At 40.1% G+C, this 21,452-nt stretch overlaps 1 protein-coding gene across 11 annotated transcripts in view; it reads left to right on the top strand.

Moving 5' to 3' along the window:
- The window catches only part of TCF4 (transcription factor 4), a 413,931-nt gene that overhangs the window by 333,249 nt on the left and 59,230 nt on the right, over positions 1-21,452 (top strand). For all 11 annotated transcript variants that reach the window (XM_029059030.2, XM_016226204.3, XM_029059033.2 and 8 more), the window contains 2 exons: positions 7,463-7,568; positions 15,736-15,869. In XM_029059030.2, the coding sequence (XP_028914863.1) occupies positions 7,463-7,568; positions 15,736-15,869 (240 nt within the window). The remainder of the gene's footprint in view (positions 1-7,462; positions 7,569-15,735; positions 15,870-21,452) is intronic.

Genomic DNA, 21,452 nt, shown 5'->3' with positions numbered 1-21,452 from the left:
ACTTACAGTCTACCTCATATATAGGAAGATGACCCAATCTGTCTCATAAGCCTTAGTTCTTCCTTGGTAGTCTTATATTTCCTCTGCCTCCAGAAGTTTCTCAACATGGATGATCCTAAAACCCCTCAACCTCAGTATGTCTAAACGTGAACATCTCATCTTCCCTTCCAAATCTTTTCTTCCAATAAACTTTCCCATCACAATTGACAACACCGCCACCATCCCTCATCTTGCAGCCCTGACATTATCCTTGACTCTTCCTTCTCCACGTCTCTTCCTATTCTTCAAATATAATTCATGGCAACCATACCAAGCAGAAATTTCCAACCTTCGATTTATAGCACTCAAGTTCTCTCCCTCCAGTTGTCCACACTCTTTTCCCACTTCATCTCAGCTCATGCTCTTCTTTCTTCTCAAGCTAATCTCCTCGCTGTACGTCTTTATCATCTCTCACCACTAATCTCTTGCTAATGCTCTCTCCCTTGCATGGAACTTTCTCCCCTTTGAAATTTTAAAAACCATAGATCCTCATTTTCAAATTTCTTATCTCCTCTGTTTATGTCCCATTATTGCCTTTCAGCACATCTGTGAATGAACTCATTATTTCCTGTGGCATTTTTGTACATTCCATCCATATTCTCGTACTGAAGAAGGAACTGATCATCAGTAGTATTTACTGAGCACTTACTGTGTCCAGAGCACCGTGCATGTACTTCTTTTTCTTTCTTTTTTCATCTGTAATTTGTTTGGACATCTGTGTCACTGACTAGTTTGCAACCTCCTTGAGTGAAGGAATCAATGCCAATTATTATGTTGTACTCTATTAAGCATTAAGTACAATGCTCCTTTCTGCAGTTGATCAGTAAATACTTTTGATTGATTAAAGGTCATTTTATTTAATTTTAAAACAACACAAATCTGCTGTAGGTTTACTTTTACACTGAAGCTGGTAAATATCAGCCTAGTCAGATAAAGCTGATTTGTGAACTTCAAGTAGGTATATGTAAAATTGGTCAAATTTTAATGGTTCTTTTTGAAAAGATCCATAATTCGTAATCACCACTCTACATATGGGTAGTATCTAATGATCATTGAAGACTGTCCTAACTTTCTGACAAATGATTTCACATGCCAAACACAGTACCCAGAGCCTAAGCCCAGGAGTCAAGGGACCTGGATTCTCATTCCATATCTGCTGGGTTTTTTTAAAAATAGTATTTCTTAAGGACTTACTATGTGCCAGGCATCATACTAAGCACTGAGATAGATACAAGCTAATCAGGCTGAACACAATTCATGTTCCACATGGGGATCATCATGTTAACTCCCATTTTACAGATTAGGTAACTGAGGCACAGACAAGTTAAGTGACTTGCCCAGGTTTACACAGCACACAAGAGATGGAGCTGGGTTTAGAACCCAGGTCCTTGTCACTACTAGGCACATATTTTATCCACTAGGCCACGCTGCTTTTTTTGCATGCTGAGTGACCTTGGGCAAGTTACTTGAATTCGCTGTGTCTCAGTTTCCTTATCTGTCAAATCGGGATTCAATGCCAATTCAATGTCTCCTTCCAGTTTAGACTGTAAGTCCTAAAATAAGAGGGGAACTAAATCCCATCTTGTTATCTTGTATCTAACCAGCATTTAATGCTTGGCACATAGAAAGTGGTTAACCAGTACCCATGATTATCATCATCATTAGTGGTAATAGTACATTTATTAAAGTGAATTCTGTGGATGCACAAGTATCTTCCTACTACAAGTGCTTCCAATGTCCCTAAAATGGCCAGCCTTTAACCATTTCAACCATGAAGTGAAAGGGGAATGTGTAGCTTCTGTCATTTCTGGAAGAATACTGACTCTACTTATGTTCAAGCTCCCCACCCCGACCCCTCCCCAAAGCACGTATGGACTCAGAAGAGGCTTGCAGCATTATTTTTAGAATGGGGCTGCCGCAACTAACTTCCGTTCTAGAAATGATATGCTTGGGGAAACAACTAGAAGCCAACAAGATCAGGAAATGAGAGGGACTCCCGCCCACCCGAAAGTGGAAGGTGGACCTTCAAGACTTCAGACCCTCCAAAATAACACTGTCCGAAAAATGTAAGGTCCACTGGCTCCCTTCAGAGTTTCTTAATAGTGTGCTTTTTTTTGCCACCTTCAGTTCTTGGGATTTTAGATTTCAATTCAAGAAGAATTAACTTTCTGGCACTAATTTTTACTTGCTATATATTGGTTGTATATGAAGCATTCGACATTGGTGCACCATAAGCAATTAAAAAGAAACGCCTCTGTTTCCAAAAATGTCAGTCATCTGAAGTCTTTGTAATAAAATTAACAAATGTTACTCCAGGAGGAAAAACAAAAAGCTTTTAATTTCTTTAAATAACTTCCCCTCTGTACAAACTGTTCCTTTAAGGAAAGTTAATCCAAGATCAAAGACTGCTTCTTTGAGCTAATAAACATTATCTTGATAACACAGTGTAAAGTTGGGGAGAAACCTGAAGTACATCAGAAGATTTCCATAGGACCTAAAGTTTTTAAAGTCTGATAAAATGTGGTTGATCTATATGAAATGAATTAATGAACTTACACAATTCTATCCAAAGACAAATACAAATTTGGGGGTATAAATAAACTGATACTCTATGTGAACATTATTTTCTTAACATGGGAACCTGTCCTTTTATCAGAAGTTTTGTTTCTAGACTGTAAACTCATTATAGGCAAGGAATATGTCTATTGTAATATTGTACTCTCCCAAATGCTTGGTACAGTGTTTTGCGTACAGTAAGCACTCAATAAATACAGTTGAATGAATGAAATAGAGTGTCTTTCAACTATCTGTCAGTGGACCCCCTAAATGGTGAAAAAAGTGACTCCCAAGCCACTCATCCCACCCCACTGTTTCTCTCCCTACTGTCAATTCTGCACATCTGTGTCACTTCACCCTTGGGTAATCACTCCCTCTCACTCCCCTCTCCTGACCGCCATAGCACTTATGCAGATATTGTTGAATTATGTTGCTTTCTTTTACTTGGTCTTTATTTTAATGTCTGTCTCCCTCCATAAATTGTATGCTCCTTGAGGCAGACATCCTGTCGGCTAACTATACCAAACTTCCCCAAGCATTTAGTACAGTGTTCAGCCCAGAAAAAGGTCTCAAAAAATTCATTGATTGACCGATTGAAGACCAAAATCTCAGCTCAGATACCCAGCCTCCAAGTTTCACCCTCACTTATACAACCTGACTTAGAGTGCAATTTCATTGATGCCTAGGCTGACTCCCTCAGAGTAAGCTTAGACTGTAAACTGTAGACTGTAAGCTTCTTGAGGCTAGAAGTTGCTGCTGTCTATCAAGTCTGTTGTTTTGTACTTTTCCAATGAAAAAATACCATTTACAATAAATATCATTGAATGATTGGGAGTAAGGGAGAAACTGGGAGGCAAATGTCATTCTTCTTGACACGTGATCAAGTTATCTGTCACCCTCTTTAGCTTTTCCACTATTTAGCTGCACAGAGTGAGGAGAAATAGTTTTTGACAAATAATTGAAACTCTAGACAGCTATCCTTTTCGCGGTCATGGATGAATAGCTGGATAGAGCACTGGTCTGGCAATCAGAAAAACCTGGGTTCTAATTCTGACTCTGCTACTTGTCTGCTGTGTGACCTTGGTAAATAAAGTCACTTCACTTTTTTGGGCTTCAAGTTACCTCATATGTAAAATGGGGATTGAGACTATGTGCCCCATGTGGGAAATGGATTGTATCCAACCAGATTAGGTTGTATCTACCCCAGTGCTTAGAACAGTGCTAACGACAAAGTAAGCACTTTAACAAATACCTTAAAAAACGTTTAACACATAGTAAGGTTTAACAAATACAGCAACAACAACAACAAAAATTCTAGATTAATTCATTTTATGCCTACCCTCTTTCTGGATGGGAATTTGATCCTTATTAGCTGGGACACACCTAAAAACCTGGAGATAAAATGGTCTTTGCAGTTTGTATGACACTTTCCATCCTAGGAATATTCTTTTCAAAGGGAAGGGGAGAGAAATTTCAGTGAATGTGAGCCAGACTAACCCTATCCTTCCTGGACTCTGGGTCTCCTCTCTGACCTCCCTGTCTCCTGTCTCTCCCCAGTCTCTCTCCCCAGTCCAGTCCTTATTTAACTCTAATGCCTGGTTCATTTTTCTAAAAAACAGATCAGCACATGTTTCCCCACTCCTCATGAACCCCCAGTGTTTGCCCCTCCTATTTCCATCTCAAACAGAATCTCCTCTCCCACATATTGAAAGTCATCAGTCAGCTTACTCCCTCCTATTCTCAACTTTCTGATTTCCTTCTACAGTCCAGCCAGCACACTTTTCTCCTCAAACCCCAACCTACTCATTGCACCTTAATATAGTCTAATTGCCAACCCCTGGTCCACATCCTCCCTGTGGCATAGAAATCCCTTCCCCTTTATATATTACAGACCACCACTCTCCCTATCTTCACAGACCTATTAAAATCACATCTCCAAAAAGCCTTCCTGGACTAAGCCTTCATTTTCCATGCTCCCTTTCCCTTCTGCATCACCTGTGAACTTGGATCTGTACCCTTTTAAGCACTTGGTATTCAACCCTACAGCACTTGTGTAACTATCCATAATTTATTTTAGTGTTTGTCTCCCCCCTCTAGACTGTAAGCCCTTTGTGGACTGGGAACGTATCAACCAACTCTGTTATATTGTACTCCCCCAAGCACTTAGTTGAGTGCTCTGTACAGAAAGTGCTCAGTAAATGTTATCAATCAATGATTCAGTACGTTCTTCAAATGACTACTTTTTTCCTTGAATTGTTCTTCCAGCTTCCTCAGTATAGAAATTTCATTTAAAAATGCTATCAAAGCTATAAGCACTCAATAAATACCATTGATGATGATGATGATGATAAATTAAAGTTCCCCTCACATTTAAATGACTGCAATTAGCCTCAGTCCTTCCCACACATCTCACAAGGAATAGCAACAAAAGCAGCCAGGGCAAATAATAGGGCATAACAGAAATGGATGTAACTGCTTATTTTAAACACTGTCAAATCATTTCATATTAAATTTACGCCAATTTGACATTTTATGCATATACCTCAAATATCTTTTCGGTCCGTTATCCTCTTTTAAAAAATGAGCTATTTTCAAGACTATTTTACACTTAATCCACTTTTTGAAACTGTACGTAAGATCTCTCTAGAAAAAAAGCATAGAATTATTTAGTCACGGTGCATACATTTGTCCATTGTTCATAAAATAGTCTTATTTTTGAGGTTTCTTGAAAATACACAGGAAACTGAAGTGTATCTCTATACTCATCAGATGAAAAATCCCAGTTCTTCCTTTAAATGATAGTTATTTATGTAAATTTCAATCTCAGTTGTGTATCTTAGTGCTGTCTTTAGTCATGAAGGCAAAAAGGAACATTTTTTACCCTTTTAAAATAATTTTTTGGTTGACGATATTGGGTTTTTTTCTCTTTTCATGAAATATCAGGAACTTTTATCAAAAAAAAACCGAATGCTAGTTGTCTTGTCAAGATTGTTCAATAGACCCAAAGAGATAAGTTGAACGTTTCTAAAGGAAATGACTGTTGGTTTTGCTTGGATGGCGATCTGTTTTTAGTAGCCTGATTTTAGTTTTATTTTCTATTTTTATAAAGATTCTTCAAAAATGCTTTCCCTCTTTGACATTGCATTAATGAGTGTGCATATTTTTAATACACTGAATCATTTTTAGAGAAAATTACAAAAGTAATTGAAGATGCAGCATCTCTTACGCGATACGTTTGCCCATTTTTTAATCATCAGATATATTTACATAGATGGATATTACCAAGATTTCAGAATGTTCACATACACTGTAGGGCACATGTCATGTGTATTTTAGTACATGTAGATGACTGCATGTATATCTGCATCACTCCTGTTTATGCCTATATAGACATTTTCTTTGTGAAATCTTGATCCTGCCCATTTTAATGCTTATTTTGTGGGTTTTGTTGTTATGTGAGTGATATTGCTTTATGTTTACGAGACAGAGGCTGCAATATATGAGCATTTTTAGCCACATTACTTGCAGTTGTGTTTCATTGGTGGATTTCTCTTTCCTTTCGCTGTGACCTGTGAATGTCAGAGTAGGCTCACTGCCAATTTTGTGATCTGCTGCCTGCTTCAAAATGGAGGCAGGAAGGTATCCATTTTCATCAAGAAGATGACAGTGTCTCAGTCTTCGAGACCATCTGGAGAGAGGAACTTTTTAAGCAAAAGAAAATGGAGATTTAAAAAATTATATTTAGCAGAAAAGAAAAGGGGAAAAAAATAAATTAGAGTTAAACTATACCTTATGGGTCCTGACTTTGAGGGTGTGTGTGTTGTCCTGTTTAAATGAAACATAAATAAGAAAATACACAGCCTATTATTATAAAGAACTAGTTTCCGGAGTCTCTTGTGTATTAGTAAATGAATGTTAAGTAAATTAGTTTTTTGGCACACTTGTTAAGTTTATTGCACACACAATTATAAGAAGTACTAAGAAAGAGGGTTTTTTTGTTTGTTTTTTTGTTTCCTGATGCACGCACTGTGTGTTGGTGGTCTTGTGTATATCCAGGCTTTTAATGGTCCTTTCATGCATCTCTGCAGAGAGCTAGCACCAGGGGGATTCTCTATCCCAAGACATGTTTATAATTTTCAGTGGTTTTGATAGTGTTGTTTTCTAATTTTCATTTTTTTGAGTTGAGGAACAAAGAGTTTAGTTTGGAGGCCACTCCTTTCATTTCTGTCTTTAATGCCTATAGTTCCGGTTCCTTGTTCATTAAAAAAAAAAAGTGTTGTTTCAAGCACTGAATTATTTTTTTTAAGTTTCATAATATCTAGGGCCACCCTATAGACTTTATACAGAGTCAGAGGTCATGGGTTCGAACCCCGGCTCTGCCACTTGCCAGCTGTGTGACTTTGGGCAAGTCACTTAACTTCTCGGTTCCTCAGTTCCCTCATCTGTAAAATGGGGATTAAGACTGTGAGCCCCACGTGGGACAACCTGATTCCCCTATGTCTACCCCAGCGCTTAGAACAGTGCTCGGCACATAGTAAGCGCTTAACAAATACCAACATTATTATTATTATTATTACAGTATATTTACAGCTCAACTTAGTTCGGGCAATTATTTAACAAATATTCTTGTCCAAGACTGGAAAATGTCTTACTTAGCTTTCTCTGAAGTCTTAGAATGTTTTTTTCCATTCACATAAATATAGAGGCTTTTTTTATGTTCCAAAAGAAGTAGTGTTTAGTAGGGAACTGTTTGAAACAAGAGCAAGGTAGAAATGGAATATTGATACCTGCTCTTTTTATAAAGTAACAAGCCTTTCAGGCCCTCTGTCATTACTAGAAACAAACTAAATGAGTTCTCTTTCACCAGGTTTATGCTCCGTCAGCAAGCACTGCCGACTACAATAGGGATTCACCGGGTTATCCATCCTCAAAACCAGCAGCCAGCACTTTTCCTAGCTCCTTCTTCATGCAAGGTAAGATGGTGCCTATACATGGAAATTCCCTGGGGATCATTTTCAAATGGGCCTTTATTAGTCTGTTGATATTACAGGGAGTGCAGTAGTTCAAATGTCATCAAGAACATTGCCATTGAACAGGTAACCTGGTGTAGTTAAGCTCTCATCAAATAGACTGATAAAACAGTTTCCGGACGTGTTGGTGGACAAAGAAGATCAGTAATAATATCAAAAGAAGGCCCTTCTTAATAACTTCTGCATTTTGCATCCAAACCTTCCTGCCCTTACTCTTGGGAAAAGTATGTTAGCTTATTTTCCACCTTCTCAGTAAATCAGAATACTTTTTTAAGCACCAATTGTGTGCAGAGCACCATGCTAAGAGCTTGGGAGACTACAATAGAATTAGTAGACCTGATCCTTTTTTGTCACCCAATCATTGCCTGATTCTTGCCCAATCATTTCCCCTCACTGATCAAAATGTTTTTTGGGTTTTTTTTAGATTAAGAGGGTATTATTGTAATTCCAGAATTATTACTATCATTATTACAAACTATATGGGAAGCAGCATGATGTAGTGGATAGGGCACGAGCCTGGGAATCAGAGGGTTGAGGTAATCTACTCCCACTTGTTGATTATGTGACTTTGGGAAAGTCTCTTCACATCTATGTAATGGAGATTAAGACTGGGAGCCCCTTGTGGGACAAACTGCCACTCCAGTGCTTAGTATAGTACCTGGCTCACAGTAAGTGTTTAACAAAAACCAGAATTAGAATCATTACTTCTTCCAATGGTTCCCTCTTATTAAGGGGAAATTGTGGGGAGGTGCTTTATTTCATTGGCCCAGATTCATGCGGAGACCTTCAGTGACCTCTTTCCCATTTCTGCCTTTTAATCCTATAAAGGCAAATATATTGCCTAACTCCAAATTCATGTTACTAATAATAGAATATGAACCAGTAGCAAATGGCCCGGGCTTGCCAGGAATACACTGCAACAAACAAGATCAAATGCTAAGTATTGCAATTAGGTAATAGTCTAAGCAACCAGAAATATTCATTTTTGCCAACCAGGGTCACAAGGGAGGTTTGGGGGAAGCAGGATGAGAACCGAGAGAAGGCAAAGGGGGAAGGCATTGCTCTGTGCCTGCGGCCAGGTTCTGAGACTGAGCTCAGCGTGATGTGACACAACTCCAGCTGCATATGCAGGCCCCAATTGTGAAGGCACCTGAACTGCACTGGTCGCATTCCAGGTTTGGCGGTTTAGGCACTGCGCAGATGCTGGTAGGGAACACATGGTTTCTTTATCTAATACTGCTCGGGTTACAGCTGGGGCGACTGGGGGAGTGTCTAACATACGGTGACCTGAATTGTGTGAGCACAGAGGAACCTGGATGGGGCTGAAAAGACAAGATGGACAAAGATGAAAAGTCCTAAAGAAACAAAGACTAGGAGAGAAAAGAGGGAAGAAAAAGGCAGAGTGATATAGACAGAAAAAAGGACAGAGGTGGAGAGAAGGAGGGCAGGTAAAGACAGAAGATGAGCACCAAAGAATGAAGCATGGGAGCAAGGAGGGATGAAGGGAATGGAATGTGGGGAAGTTAGAGAAGGTGCAAAGAAGTAGAAGGGGTTGGAAAAGAACAGAAGGTGCCATCCATCCCCTGAGACATGCACATACCCACACATATCCCCAGACTTACACTAAATATTTGTCACCTGCTTTCAGTCAGGAACTGCCGACAGAATAATTGTCAGTGATTGCCTTCTTGGCCAGGAATATCAATATTCTTTTGGTGGAATGCCATGTTTCTGAGTAGCCCCAAAACTTCCTGAAAGGATGGTTCAGTGATCGCTGCATCACCATCATGGATGAATGAATTATTATTATTATCATTATTACCACTACTATCATCATTATTCTTCTCACTGTTATTATACTTGGTAAGCACTTATTATGAGCCAAGCACTGTTCTAAGCACTGAGATAGCTACAAGTTAATCATGTCGGTCACAGTCTCTGTGTCCAGGTTGGCTCACAGTCTAAGTAGGAGGGAGTAGGATTTAATACCCCTTTTACAAATTAGGAAACTGAGGCACAGGGAAGTTCAGTGACTTGCCCAAAGTCACACAGCAGACAAGTGCAGAGCCGGGATTAGAAGGCAGATCCTCTGACTCCCAAGACCATGCTCTTCCCATTAAGTCATGCTTGCTCCTCCAAATAGCAGGTCTCCTTTCTCCTGCCCTTCAGCCCTACTGGCTGATGATCGGTCCCCAGAACAGGAGCCTTTCTTGCTAGAAACCTCTTGAGAGTTGGGAGAGGTTAATCTAATGATTGGGTGGGAAGGGGAGTGGTTGACTCCACCCCGGGAGGAAAAACACAAGATGCCTGTGGGTGGGATAATACGAGACAAAATCAGTTGAATTGTAAAAGTTATAATTTACCCTGGCATGTCATTTATTTTCAAGGAAAGTAGAAATATTTCTCCAATTCTTTCAAAGCAACCGCTATGCCAATATCAAGAGACTATGATAAATATTAACTTTTCTGAGAAAAGCACTCCATATGTAAAATATGTATTTTTATGAGTTTGCATTGACAAACTCATATGCGTGTGATAACAAGCCTGAATAGAATTTAATTGCTATAGAATGCAGCTCATTTCAAAATATGTCAGGGGGTTTCATGTACCATACATCATCCATACATCACAGAGTTTCATTTGCCTTCTCATTTTTCCTTTCAAGGACTCTTGAACTTTGCCCCTTGGAACATTGGTAACGAAAACATATCCAGTTCAAATAGCAGAAAGGACTGGCTAATTTCACCACCATTTTCCTTAACTCATATTGAGACTATGGAAGAACAGCTAGTTTTATGGAGGGAGGACTAGTTCTGTAGTTTTATGGATAGGAGTACCGAGCTTTGGATGGGAGTACTAAGAATAGTAGTTACCTCACATAAATTGATGGCTCCTGTCTGATGAAATTCGACCACTGCTGATCTACCTGGGGCAAAACTAAGTCACAGAAAAGAGAACACACTTTTGTTCCCACTTCCTTAGCAGTGCGGGCCTTTGATTGCTTGAGGGATTTCCGGTCTTCATTCTATTGTACCAACAAGCAGTTCTTTTTGTAGAGATATCCCCAGATTAGTAAAGTGCATTTGTTTGAGTCTATGCAGATATTAAACAGTTACCTCATTTGTAAAATGGGGATTGGGACTGTGAGTCCCGCGTAGACAGGGACTGTGTCCAACCCGATTTGCTTGTATCCGCCCCAGCACTTAGCATAGTGCCTGGCACATAGTAAGCATTTAACAAATACCACAGTTATTCCCTCTAGACTGTAAGCTCATTGTGAGTAGGGAACGGGTGCTTTTTGTTACATTGTATATTTCCAAGCACTTAGTACAGTACTTTGCACACAGGAAGTGCACAATAAACATGATTAGAATAAATGAATTAAATACTGGCTTTGGTACTGTATATGTCTCCTCATGGGCCTGTGATACTCAACAAAATCTCCTCTGCTCCCCTGTTACTATGAACCTCCTCAGGATGGCAGCACAGTTTGGTAAAAGGTCCTGTAGCCTGGAAAAGGTCAACGTGTCCTCTGCCGATTAGACAGAGGGGGGAACTGTTGTCATCAGAGTTCCCAGGACAGAACAGGGATACGTGGAAGGCTCCACTAAGGCCAACTCCTGAATGCAAGGGAAGCTCTCCACAAATGGTGTCATATGGCTGGCTTGACGCCAGGTTATATCTACTTCTTCAGTGGGTATTTAGTGACTGCTTACTGTGTGCAGAACAATGTGCTAAGTGCCCAGAAGAGTACAGTGAAACAGACCCGTTCTCTGTCCACAATGACCTTACTTCTAAAGAGTTATGGAATTACTTGATCCAAGTATTTTAAGCAAAAAAGAAAAATCCTTTCCAAAAATACATTTGTAGACCTAGCCAATACGTTGGCTGAAATCTTTAATATTCTTTGAACCTCAAACCTCCTGTCTTGCAGTAGAGAAAAATCAAAGGATCTGGTTGAAGTACCAGGATCTGGCTGAAGTTGAAGATGTGAAATTACAAAACATTGAAGTTAGATGGAGAAAATATTCTGGAAGAAAATGGAAATTTGGGGAAGATATATTCATATTTATTGAGTGCTTACTGTGTGCAGAGTACTGTACTAAGCATTGGGAGAGTACAATATAACGGACTCCTTCTCTGGATATTTAATGCATTATAATATTAGCATAAAAACATTGGTCTCCTCAAGAATTTAAAAATATAAAATCCCTAGTTTGATTCAGACAAAAAGTATTAGCTGATGGGAATAGGTGAGTACTGAGTCCAGTGTTCTCCCAGAAAGCCTCCAGGCAAAGCCTGCGTAGGTTCACTTCAGTTTGTGGATCCCATGGGTCCTTAATCCTTGGGGCCAGGTCAGGCTGGCACCAGTCTGTGCCCATTTGGGTTCATCCAGGCTTGGGCACTGCCCCAAGTCTCCAAAGTTAATTGTTTTTCTTTGCCTTCTGTCATCACTTAACTGAATAGAAATGGGTTGGGCTGGGCTGAGGCCCCACAGACAACTCTTACCCTATCTGGATAAAGACAGACAAAGAAGAGATGTTCAAATCCTTATCTACTGTAATCCTCCTTTCCCCTGCCCCTTCTCTATGTTGAACTTCTCTGAGAGAGTAAGTGTTATGAGTTACCAGAGAGACCCCTGTAGGTGAGCAGAGTCAGACCCAGAATATTTCAAGGAGTCTTTTCCTGTTTAAGAAGTTGGTGGTATTATGGTGCCTCCCTTAAAATGCAGTATTTGCATGAATAAGGTCCCAAACTTTGCCAGCTTGTACAACCTGGGGTAAATTTCCCATATTGGAGCTCCACAGTGCTATACCACTCAGTAATAGCAATACTTACTGTACCATATTTAGCACTTTCTATGTGCCACTCGCTGTGCTAAGCGCTGGAATTAGAGGCAGAGCTGGAATTAGAATTCAGAACCTTCTGACTCTTTATCCCCTGCTCTTTCCATCTGGCCATGCTGCTTCTCAATATGAAGCATAGTAACTTCTGGTGGCAACTAGCTTTCCCCTGCCTCATGCTTGATTTGGGGAATGAAGAAGGTGCACACCTACTCCAACCAGAGTACATCGACCTAGGAATCACAGCGGTTGAGTCAGAATGCCCAACTGCCATTTTGGATCTGGATGTCTTCCAGGATTCCTGGCCAGATTGTGCGGCCTGGTCTGAACTGCAGGTCCTCCCCGGATCCTTTACAGGTCTGGGGGATTGGAGTAGGGAGCATTTTCAATGTAGAGGACTGGTTCTCAAGGACATTGGCAGCCAAGAACAAGTTTTCAAAGCTCTTCTAAAACTCCTGGCGGGTCTAAGAACCTCAAGGCACCCAACCTCACGCCATCCCAGGATACTGGTCATTCAATCAATCATATTTATTAAGCTCATACTGTGTGCAGAGCAATATACCTATCGCTTAGAAAGTACAGTTCAGCAACAGAGACAATCCCTGCCCACAACGCGCTCACAGTCTAGAAGGGGGGGAGACAGACATCAAAACAAGGTCCCCCCCACACTGTAGGAATAACCTCCCATGTTTCGAAGGCCACAAAATGGTGTCTCTGGGGCTGCTGCACCGATGTCAGCATTGCAGCAAGAATGAGGTGGTCATCCTGACTAACTCAGGACCACCACTACCACCAGATTGTGTGATTCAAGAAGAAATAGTCCATCAACACCGGCATCAGTGGCAGATCCTAGTGAGTCAGTCAGTCAGTCAATCACATTTATTGAGCGCTTACTGTGTGCAGAGCATTATACTTAGCACTTGGAAGAGTACAATATAAGAATAAACAGATACATACCCTTCCCACAATGAGCTTACAGCCAAGTGGCCAAAGGCTGGATAATGTAGGTGTTTTTCCAGTGTGAAAGACTGAAAATATTTATCAGTGCAATCAAGTGGGAAAAAAAGTTTTGTAGGCATAAATACGAAGGAATGGCAGAGAAATACGTTCTCATCAGCATTGATGAGCAACAGGGTCTGATTGCATTATGAGCACCAGCTTAGTAAGGGAATGGGGATTTTAGTCATCAGGGTTTTGGACTAGGAGGAAAGGATTCAAAGAGCTAATAGGCCAAAGAAAACCTGCTATTTTGGGTCTTTTTAGCTCTGAACTGAAATCTCTCTGGTTCCAGCCATGAGAGCAGTTGCCCCCATGGCCCTGTGAAGTGGGCAATACACTGATGATTGTACTGCCGGCCTGGGAATGGAGACTCTTGCTGTCCACCTGCTGCCTGTGCATATGTGAACACCTGGTGGTGTAAAATCAAGTCCTGGGGCCCGTTGAGCCACAGAGGCTGCCCCAGATATAGCCCCCTAGTATTGCTTGTATCTGAATAGGAACCATTTGGATTGTTTAGCTATTCAACCAACTCATAATTGCAGTAGAAAGTATTGGAATTAAATTTTAGAATTCTTGTGATTCACATGTTATTAGCAAGCCCAGAGTTTTTCCCAATGAAGGCATCTTCCCTTATATACACAGAATCCTTCTTGTTATCGGAACAGCCACGTAAAATCTGCCACCTGTAACAAAAACGCCAAAACATTTCCTTAGTTTTTTCCCAGTCCATTAGAAAAGAGAAAGTAAAAATCATCCATGATAAAGGAAAAAGAAAGTTTTACCATCCAGATCTCGAAAGGGTCCTGTAACAGAAGCCAACAGAATCCAGTAAGAATAAATACAAATGAAAAGGGCAGTGTGGCTTAGTGAAAAGAGCACGAGCTTTGGAGTCAGAAAGACCTGGATTCTAATCCCAGTTTCCCATTTATCTTCTTTGTGACCTTGGGCAAGTCACTTAACTTCTCAGTGCTTCAGTTATCTCATCTGAAAAATGGGGTTAAGACTATGGCGTTAAGATTCTGTGGGGCAGGGACTATGTCCAGCCTGATTACCTTGTATCTATCCTAGTGCTTAGAACAGTGCTCGACAGAGAGTAAGCAACTTAAATACCGTTATTATTAATTCAGTTTCTAACAAATGGAAGAATTATAATTAATGAAGAATACAATAGATTATTTGACTGTCCTTACATTTACATTGGGTACATTCCAATTATTAAAGAAGGAATACTTGATATCCCAATAGTGCTGTTCCTAATAAGGGTTTCCTTTTCACCCACAGAGATTTACATCTCACTATCCAACAAGTTTAGTCATGTACTACCTTATCCAACTATAAAATGTTCAGCAAAAAGAGATGAATTTGCACATCAAAATCCCAACACAACTTTGCAGTGTTACCTGAAAGTAAAACATCCTAGAGATACATTTTGCCTGAAGAAATCTTAGGTGTGCAATTTGAAATCATTCCTCAGTAAGATTTTTTAATTGAAAACTCTTTGAACACAGCCTCAAATGAAGTTTTTAAACCCACTTCTTTTAATGGTATGTTCTAAATGGAGTTCCTGTGTGACAAATATACCTTGCACTGTATAGGCTCCTTGAGGACAGATATCAATCAGGTCTTCTAGCTCTGTTGTACTCTCCTCGGTGCTCAGTACAGTGTTCAACCCACTGCGGACCTCACTAAATTCTTTTGACTGGCTTTATTCATGTGTGAAAACCCAAAATCCAGCCCTGATCTTACCACTTCCCTGAATGTTGTCTAATTAGCTCCCTTTTTTAATCAAAGAGGCAAAGTATAGTTGAACTTTTACGTCAGCTTTCAAAATTTATGAAAGCACAGCCTTGAAATTTTTGTCATTTGGAGTACTTTTTGCAGTCTTTATCTTGTTCAGTCATTTTATTCCTAGATGCTTTTAACACTAATTTAGTTGTTTGTGTGAGGAAAGGAGTAGGAAAGCTGCCGGGAAACTTTTCTTTAGCCTTAGTTCCCCTGCTGACTTGGTATAATTCACTATGAAATTGTTATGCACAGTTGCTCTCTTCAGCTTAATTTTGTATTAAGAGTGTGCTTTTTATGTTAAATATGTGCAGCCCCTCAGAGGTAGAACAGCAATATATAGCCAATTTTTTATGGTTTGTCCTCCAGCTTAGGCAATTAACAAGGATGCATTGAGCACATAAGATGTAGAATAATACTGTTCCATTGGGCTGGGCAGGGTTTAAGGTCTTCAGGAAGCCATCCTTTTCTTTCTCCTTTGCAGATGGCCATCACAGCAGTGACCCTTGGAGCTCCTCCAGTGGAATGAATCAGCCCGGGTACGGAGGAATGCTGGGCAATTCTTCCCATATTCCACAGTCTAGCAGCTACTGCAGCCTGCATCCACATGACCGTTTGGTAAGGAAAATACTTGGAAGTCAGGCTATGGGAGATCGTTACCTTTTTTCTGGACATATGCATATGGTCTCTTGTCATGGGCATCTTGCCCTGTTTTGGGATGCAGGGAAACCTTGGGGGATCTGCCCTGTACAGGGGAGACCTCTGGGGAAGGGGCCCAGTGCAGCTGTAGCTCTGTTCAGGGAAAACCCAGGGGCTCAGAAGAGTCTGAACCAGGCAGCTGCACTTCTCACGATCCCAGTGGGAGCTCAGAGCTCTCCCGCTGCCCAGTGATCCTGCCCTTGATGCAGGCACTAACCCATAAGCACACCTACTCGAGGACAAGATCTTGGCTAACGTGCGTGGCCTTAAGGCAGGCTTAGCTGGACCCTCGTAAGGGTAACCCAATGAATCAGGTTCAATATAAACAGAATAACTTTACAATTCTATTTGATCTCATGATTCCACAAAAGAAATCTGACTGTTTAGGGACTTGGGAAGAGACGGGCCCATCTTAGTGCTCTTTTTTCCCCAGTGTGTCCTAACTCTGTCTTTCCCCTGCACTTTCTTGAAGAGTCTAACTCTTTGGAAATGTCCAAGTCAGTCCCGACCAGGAAATAAAAGTACATAAACTGGGATAGTGTTTGCAAAGTAAACTGGGCTAGTGCTTCACATTCTGCCCCTGAAAGACCTTTTCTTCCTGTAACTCAAGCTAAAGAAAACCTGCAGGTTTAGGAAAAAAGTTTGGAGACTATGTAGTTTCACTTCGAATTCAAAAGCACATCAAGCCACCAGACGAAGCCCTGGTTAAACAAACTGTAGAATTTGTTCAGTTACCCTGAGAAAAAAGAATCAAGGATCATGTTTCCAGGTGGCCAAGGTCAGGTCAGGGCCTTGCCCCAGTTACCTGGCTATGATGTGTCCACTGTTTGAGAAGAATCGTGTTCGCTTATATTTGTCTTCAGACTTGGAAAGGAAACCACAGCATCCTTTCTGAAACATCATGAAGGGACTCATTTTTTTTTTTTGGACCACTAAGAGATCATGTGACTCAAAAAAAGTGACCTCCTTGGAGAGGAACTGTGTTTTTCACAGAAGGTTGGGTTCAGAATGTCATCAGTTCTGAATCTATCATAGATAAATCACCTATCTGCCCTGTGAATGGATCAAGGCCAAGAAAGCACATCCAGCTAGAAAGCCTGCGATCATTCTTGCCCTCCATGAAAGAGTATTGTTTTTCCAGTGGAAACAGTGCAGTAATGACCTTTAGAGATGGAACTGGAATCCTTCTCGCTATAACCAAATCATGAGCAGAGTGTTCTGTGATCTCGGTTGCAATGCAAACTGAACGTTTATCACAGGAGACATCATCCACTTGGGGTACAATGCTCATACTGTTAATTTCTTTAAGAGTTTCGCTAGTTTGTGCACCTTGTACAAGTGGTATATAGCTAAACCCTCCTTTCTCATATATACTTTTATACTTCAGTTATATTAGAATTATATTTCACTTGCATGTTTGGAATACAAAAGTCTATATGGTTTATGTAGGAGAAAAAAGAAAGAGAATGAATAGTTATCTTTTTTGAAGATGATGGCACTATCAATGAGCTTTATCAATGCTGAAGGATGTAGCAGAATTAAGTGGCATATGGACAGCCTAAAGCAGAGTTTGACCGGGCATGCCTCATTCGTACATGTGACAAATTAACTAATTTTTAAAAAATCACTTTATGTGAATTTAAAAGTGGTAATTCTCCTCCTAGCATTCTGGTACAGTTTTAACCTGCTGACTTGAAAAATATCAAATTATTAAATACAATAAGCACAATTCTAGTTATTTTAATAATTATAAACCCCATTGAATATAACTTCTGGTGGTAATTTAAGCACACATTGTAAAGCCATTGGCCTTTCATTTTAAAGCAACAGCCATTACTTATGTTTACATACTCAAAATCAGTTCTACTTAGTAGAAAGAAAAGTAGAAAATCAACAATTACCCAATGAATTTAAGTAAAGAACTGATCCAGATTACTTCAGCTGAAACCACTCTGTGTTTTCTTTAATTATCTGGATAATTCAGTCAATGGGAAGGAATTTGGGCAGAATTATTTGGATGACTCTGTCAACTTTCTTGCTGAAGATATGGTTCCCCATGCTCTCAGGTTAGATTATAAAATCCTGCATCACTTTTACAAACAACATTAACCATTGTCTATTCATTAATTAATCAATGGTATTCATTAATGATTATATTACTGGTGATAATTTAAAACTTGTGGATTAAGCACTTACTATATGCCACGCACTGTTGTAAGCGCTTGGGTAGTTAGAAGGTAATCAGGTTGGGCGCAGTCTACATCCTACATAGGGCTCACAGCTTTAATCTCCATTTACAGATGAGGTAAATGAGACCCAGAGAAGTTAAGTGTCTTGCTCAAGGTCGCACAGCAAGCCAGTGTTAGAGCTGGGTTTAGAACCCAGCTCCTTTTGACTCCCAGGCCTGTGCTCTAACCATTAGGCCATGCTACTTCACTGATCTTATTAATCACTTGTATGGGCAGAGCACTGTATGCTATACTGCTTGGGAGAATACAGACGGTTAGTAGACATAATCACCGTCCTCAAGGAGCTTACAGTGGAACAGAAGAGTTTACAGTCATCTAACACCACCTATCAACAATACCAGTCGAACAACACTGTCATCCTCTTATTTCCATTTTTTTGGTTCATACTGAACTACTTGATTTCCTTTAGACTGTGAGCCCAATGAGACACAGGGACTGTGATATTTCCTAACTGTGTATTCTCTCCCAGCATTAGTACAGTGCTCTCTGCACACAGTAAGCGCTTAATAAATACTATTACTTTATAATTTCAACCTTTAAAAGGTACAGACCAACAGAATCCCACAGCTAATAGCTTCTCCAGTGTTCACATTAGAGAAAAATAATTTAGAACATTATATCTCACACACCCCTTTCCCAGTAGAGAGAATATGTTGCTAGACATTGATTTCCGAAAGGGATTTTGGAATCTGCTTATTCTCCTGGGTTGGTGAGTGCATAGTCCTTAAATCTCTTGAGACCATCCATCCCCGGAAACCTTAGCTAGAAGCCATCCAGCTCTTGAATTCTCAAATTTTAACCTCTGTCACTTTGTTAAATCTGCTTTAAAACTATTTCTTGAATTTTGTTCCAAATGTTCTGCCAACTGTTCCAATGTTGCCCTTTGCATTATTAATTGGGTGTGAAAATAGTCCTTGCAGAGCTACTCCTAAGGTTACTGGAGCCTGATCACTGAGTTGAACACCAGGCACCATTAGTGCCTGGTGGCAAAGAAGGAGCAGAATGGGATAAAAATGACAGCTAGGGAAGTAGTTCTCATTATAGGCCTCCCCAGAAATCTAGAGACCTGTACTGGGGCCCAACCTAGAAGTCTCAGATAACTCCAAAGTACCTTGGCCTTATAATTCCATCAATCAATCTATGGGGGGTTTTTAATACCTACTGAATATAATAATAATAATAATAATGTTGGTATGTGTTAAACACTTACTACATGCAGAGCACAGTTCTAAATGCCGGGGTAGATACATGGCAATCAGGTTATCCCACGTGAGGCTCACAGTCTTAATCCCCATTTTACAGGTGAGGTAACTGAGGTCCAGAGAAGTTAAGTGACTTGCCCACAGTCACACAGCTGACAAGTGACAGAGCCAGGATTCGAACCCATGACCTCTGACTCACTAGCCCGTGCTCTTTCCACTGAGCCATGTTGAATATAAAGCATGCCACTAAATCATTCAATGATATGCTTTGTTATTGAGTGCTTACTTTGTACAGAACACTGAACTAAGCATTCGGGAGGGTATAGTTGGCAGACACAATCCTTCCCCTTAAGAAGCTTACAGATATTGGGAAAGTACAGCAGAAGCAAAATACATATCCCCTGCTCTAAAGGAATTTATAACCAAATGGGGGAAGCAGACAAAAATATTTGCAAATAATGAAAGTGGTGGATAGACAAGAATAACGGGCTGCTGCAAGGGCCTTTAGTGGAAAGACATTACAATTCTCCTATTATTCCCAATCTTTATTTTCTTGCCTTTTTCAAGAATGCTAAATCCTGTGTATCTGGATATCACCGTGGTGTAGGTCATTCCCTAGACCCAGAGAAGTGCCGTGGCCTGGTGGAAAAAGCATGGACCAAAGAGGACTGGGTTTTAATCCCAGTTCTCCCAGTTGTCTGCTGTGTGATGTTGGGCATGTCACTTAAGGAACTATGGAACATAGTCACAAGGAACTATGTCTCAGTTCCCTCATCTGAAAAATGAGAATTCAGTACCTGTTCTCTCTCCTACTTAGACTGTAAACCCCCTATGGGACCTGATGATGTACCTACCAAAGTGCATAGTCCAGTCCTTAGCATATAGTAAGCGCTTAACTAATAGAACAGTTGTTACTATTTTATTCTTCATCAGATTAATCATCTGGACAAAGGTAACATTAGAGAAATTCACCTCTAGAGAGACCGAGAGATCCATTTCTGAGTATCAAGAAATGATATTCCCCAAATAAAGCCATTTGTCCATCCCTAAAACTTTTTAAGAAACTTGGGATCCAGGACAGCTAAGATAGCAGAAATAGACACTGGTGATGGTAGAGGTTGCTGTCCAATGCTAAGTATTTTTAAGGAAAAAATGTTCCAGAAAAATAGAATTTACCAGGAATTATCTATCCGAGAATCGTGTACATCTATTTGTTCCTTTCTGAGTTTTCTTTAATTCCCTTTTCTCCCAAGGCATTCTCTGGCATATGTGTCCTTTCAGCCTTCCAAACTCTAATCTAGCTCTTTAAGTTTAACGTGATGAAGCATGAAAATTTTTTTTGGTCATTTCCCCAAAATTCAAGTGATTCTAAAAGTTTGTCATGACTTTTAAAACTCCCAGTTGTACCCTGTATTTAAATGTAGTTTTTAAGAAGTCTTCACACACCTTCTTTCTACATTTGCTCTTCTGATTTTAAGCAGTAAAGCTGCAATCCACCATTCCTTTAAGTTAGGTGAATGATAGCAGAAGCTTTCCCTCCAACCTTTATACTTCAGTCTGTCGGTGGTATATTTTGAGGGTGTATGGTGTGCAAGAGCTGTACTAAGAGCAGGATTAACTGTGCTAACTAACTGTACTAAGACCTTGGGATAGTGCTGTACCATGCTGTAGTACAATAGAGTTGGAAGACACAATCCCTGCCCTAAAGGAGTGTACAGTCTAGTGGACCTTACAGTCCTTCCCACTCCTCTCAAGATGAAAGTGCAGTAAATATTAACCCAGGACAAAATTCACTTTATTACCTCTCTTCTGCAATTTTCAAAATATGTCAAAAGATACCTTGAGACAGTTTTTTCTCATGAGGCTAAAAAAAATCATTACCAACAATACAAAAAGGAAGACTATGAAAATAAAGCAGTATGATAAATTGTTTAGGTAATGATCATGTGAAAGGAAGAAAATTTCCTGATCTGCCATAGTGGTCTCTCTTCCCCGCATTTTTGTTTTTATTTCCCAAATTAATCTCAGGCCAATTTCCTCATATACAGTAG

This window comes from Ornithorhynchus anatinus, chromosome 3, assembly GCF_004115215.2.
Source record: "Ornithorhynchus anatinus isolate Pmale09 chromosome 3, mOrnAna1.pri.v4, whole genome shotgun sequence".
Classification (NCBI taxonomy): Eukaryota; Metazoa; Chordata; class Mammalia; order Monotremata; family Ornithorhynchidae; genus Ornithorhynchus; species Ornithorhynchus anatinus.
This window is presented reverse-complemented; position numbering and strand designations above follow the sequence as displayed.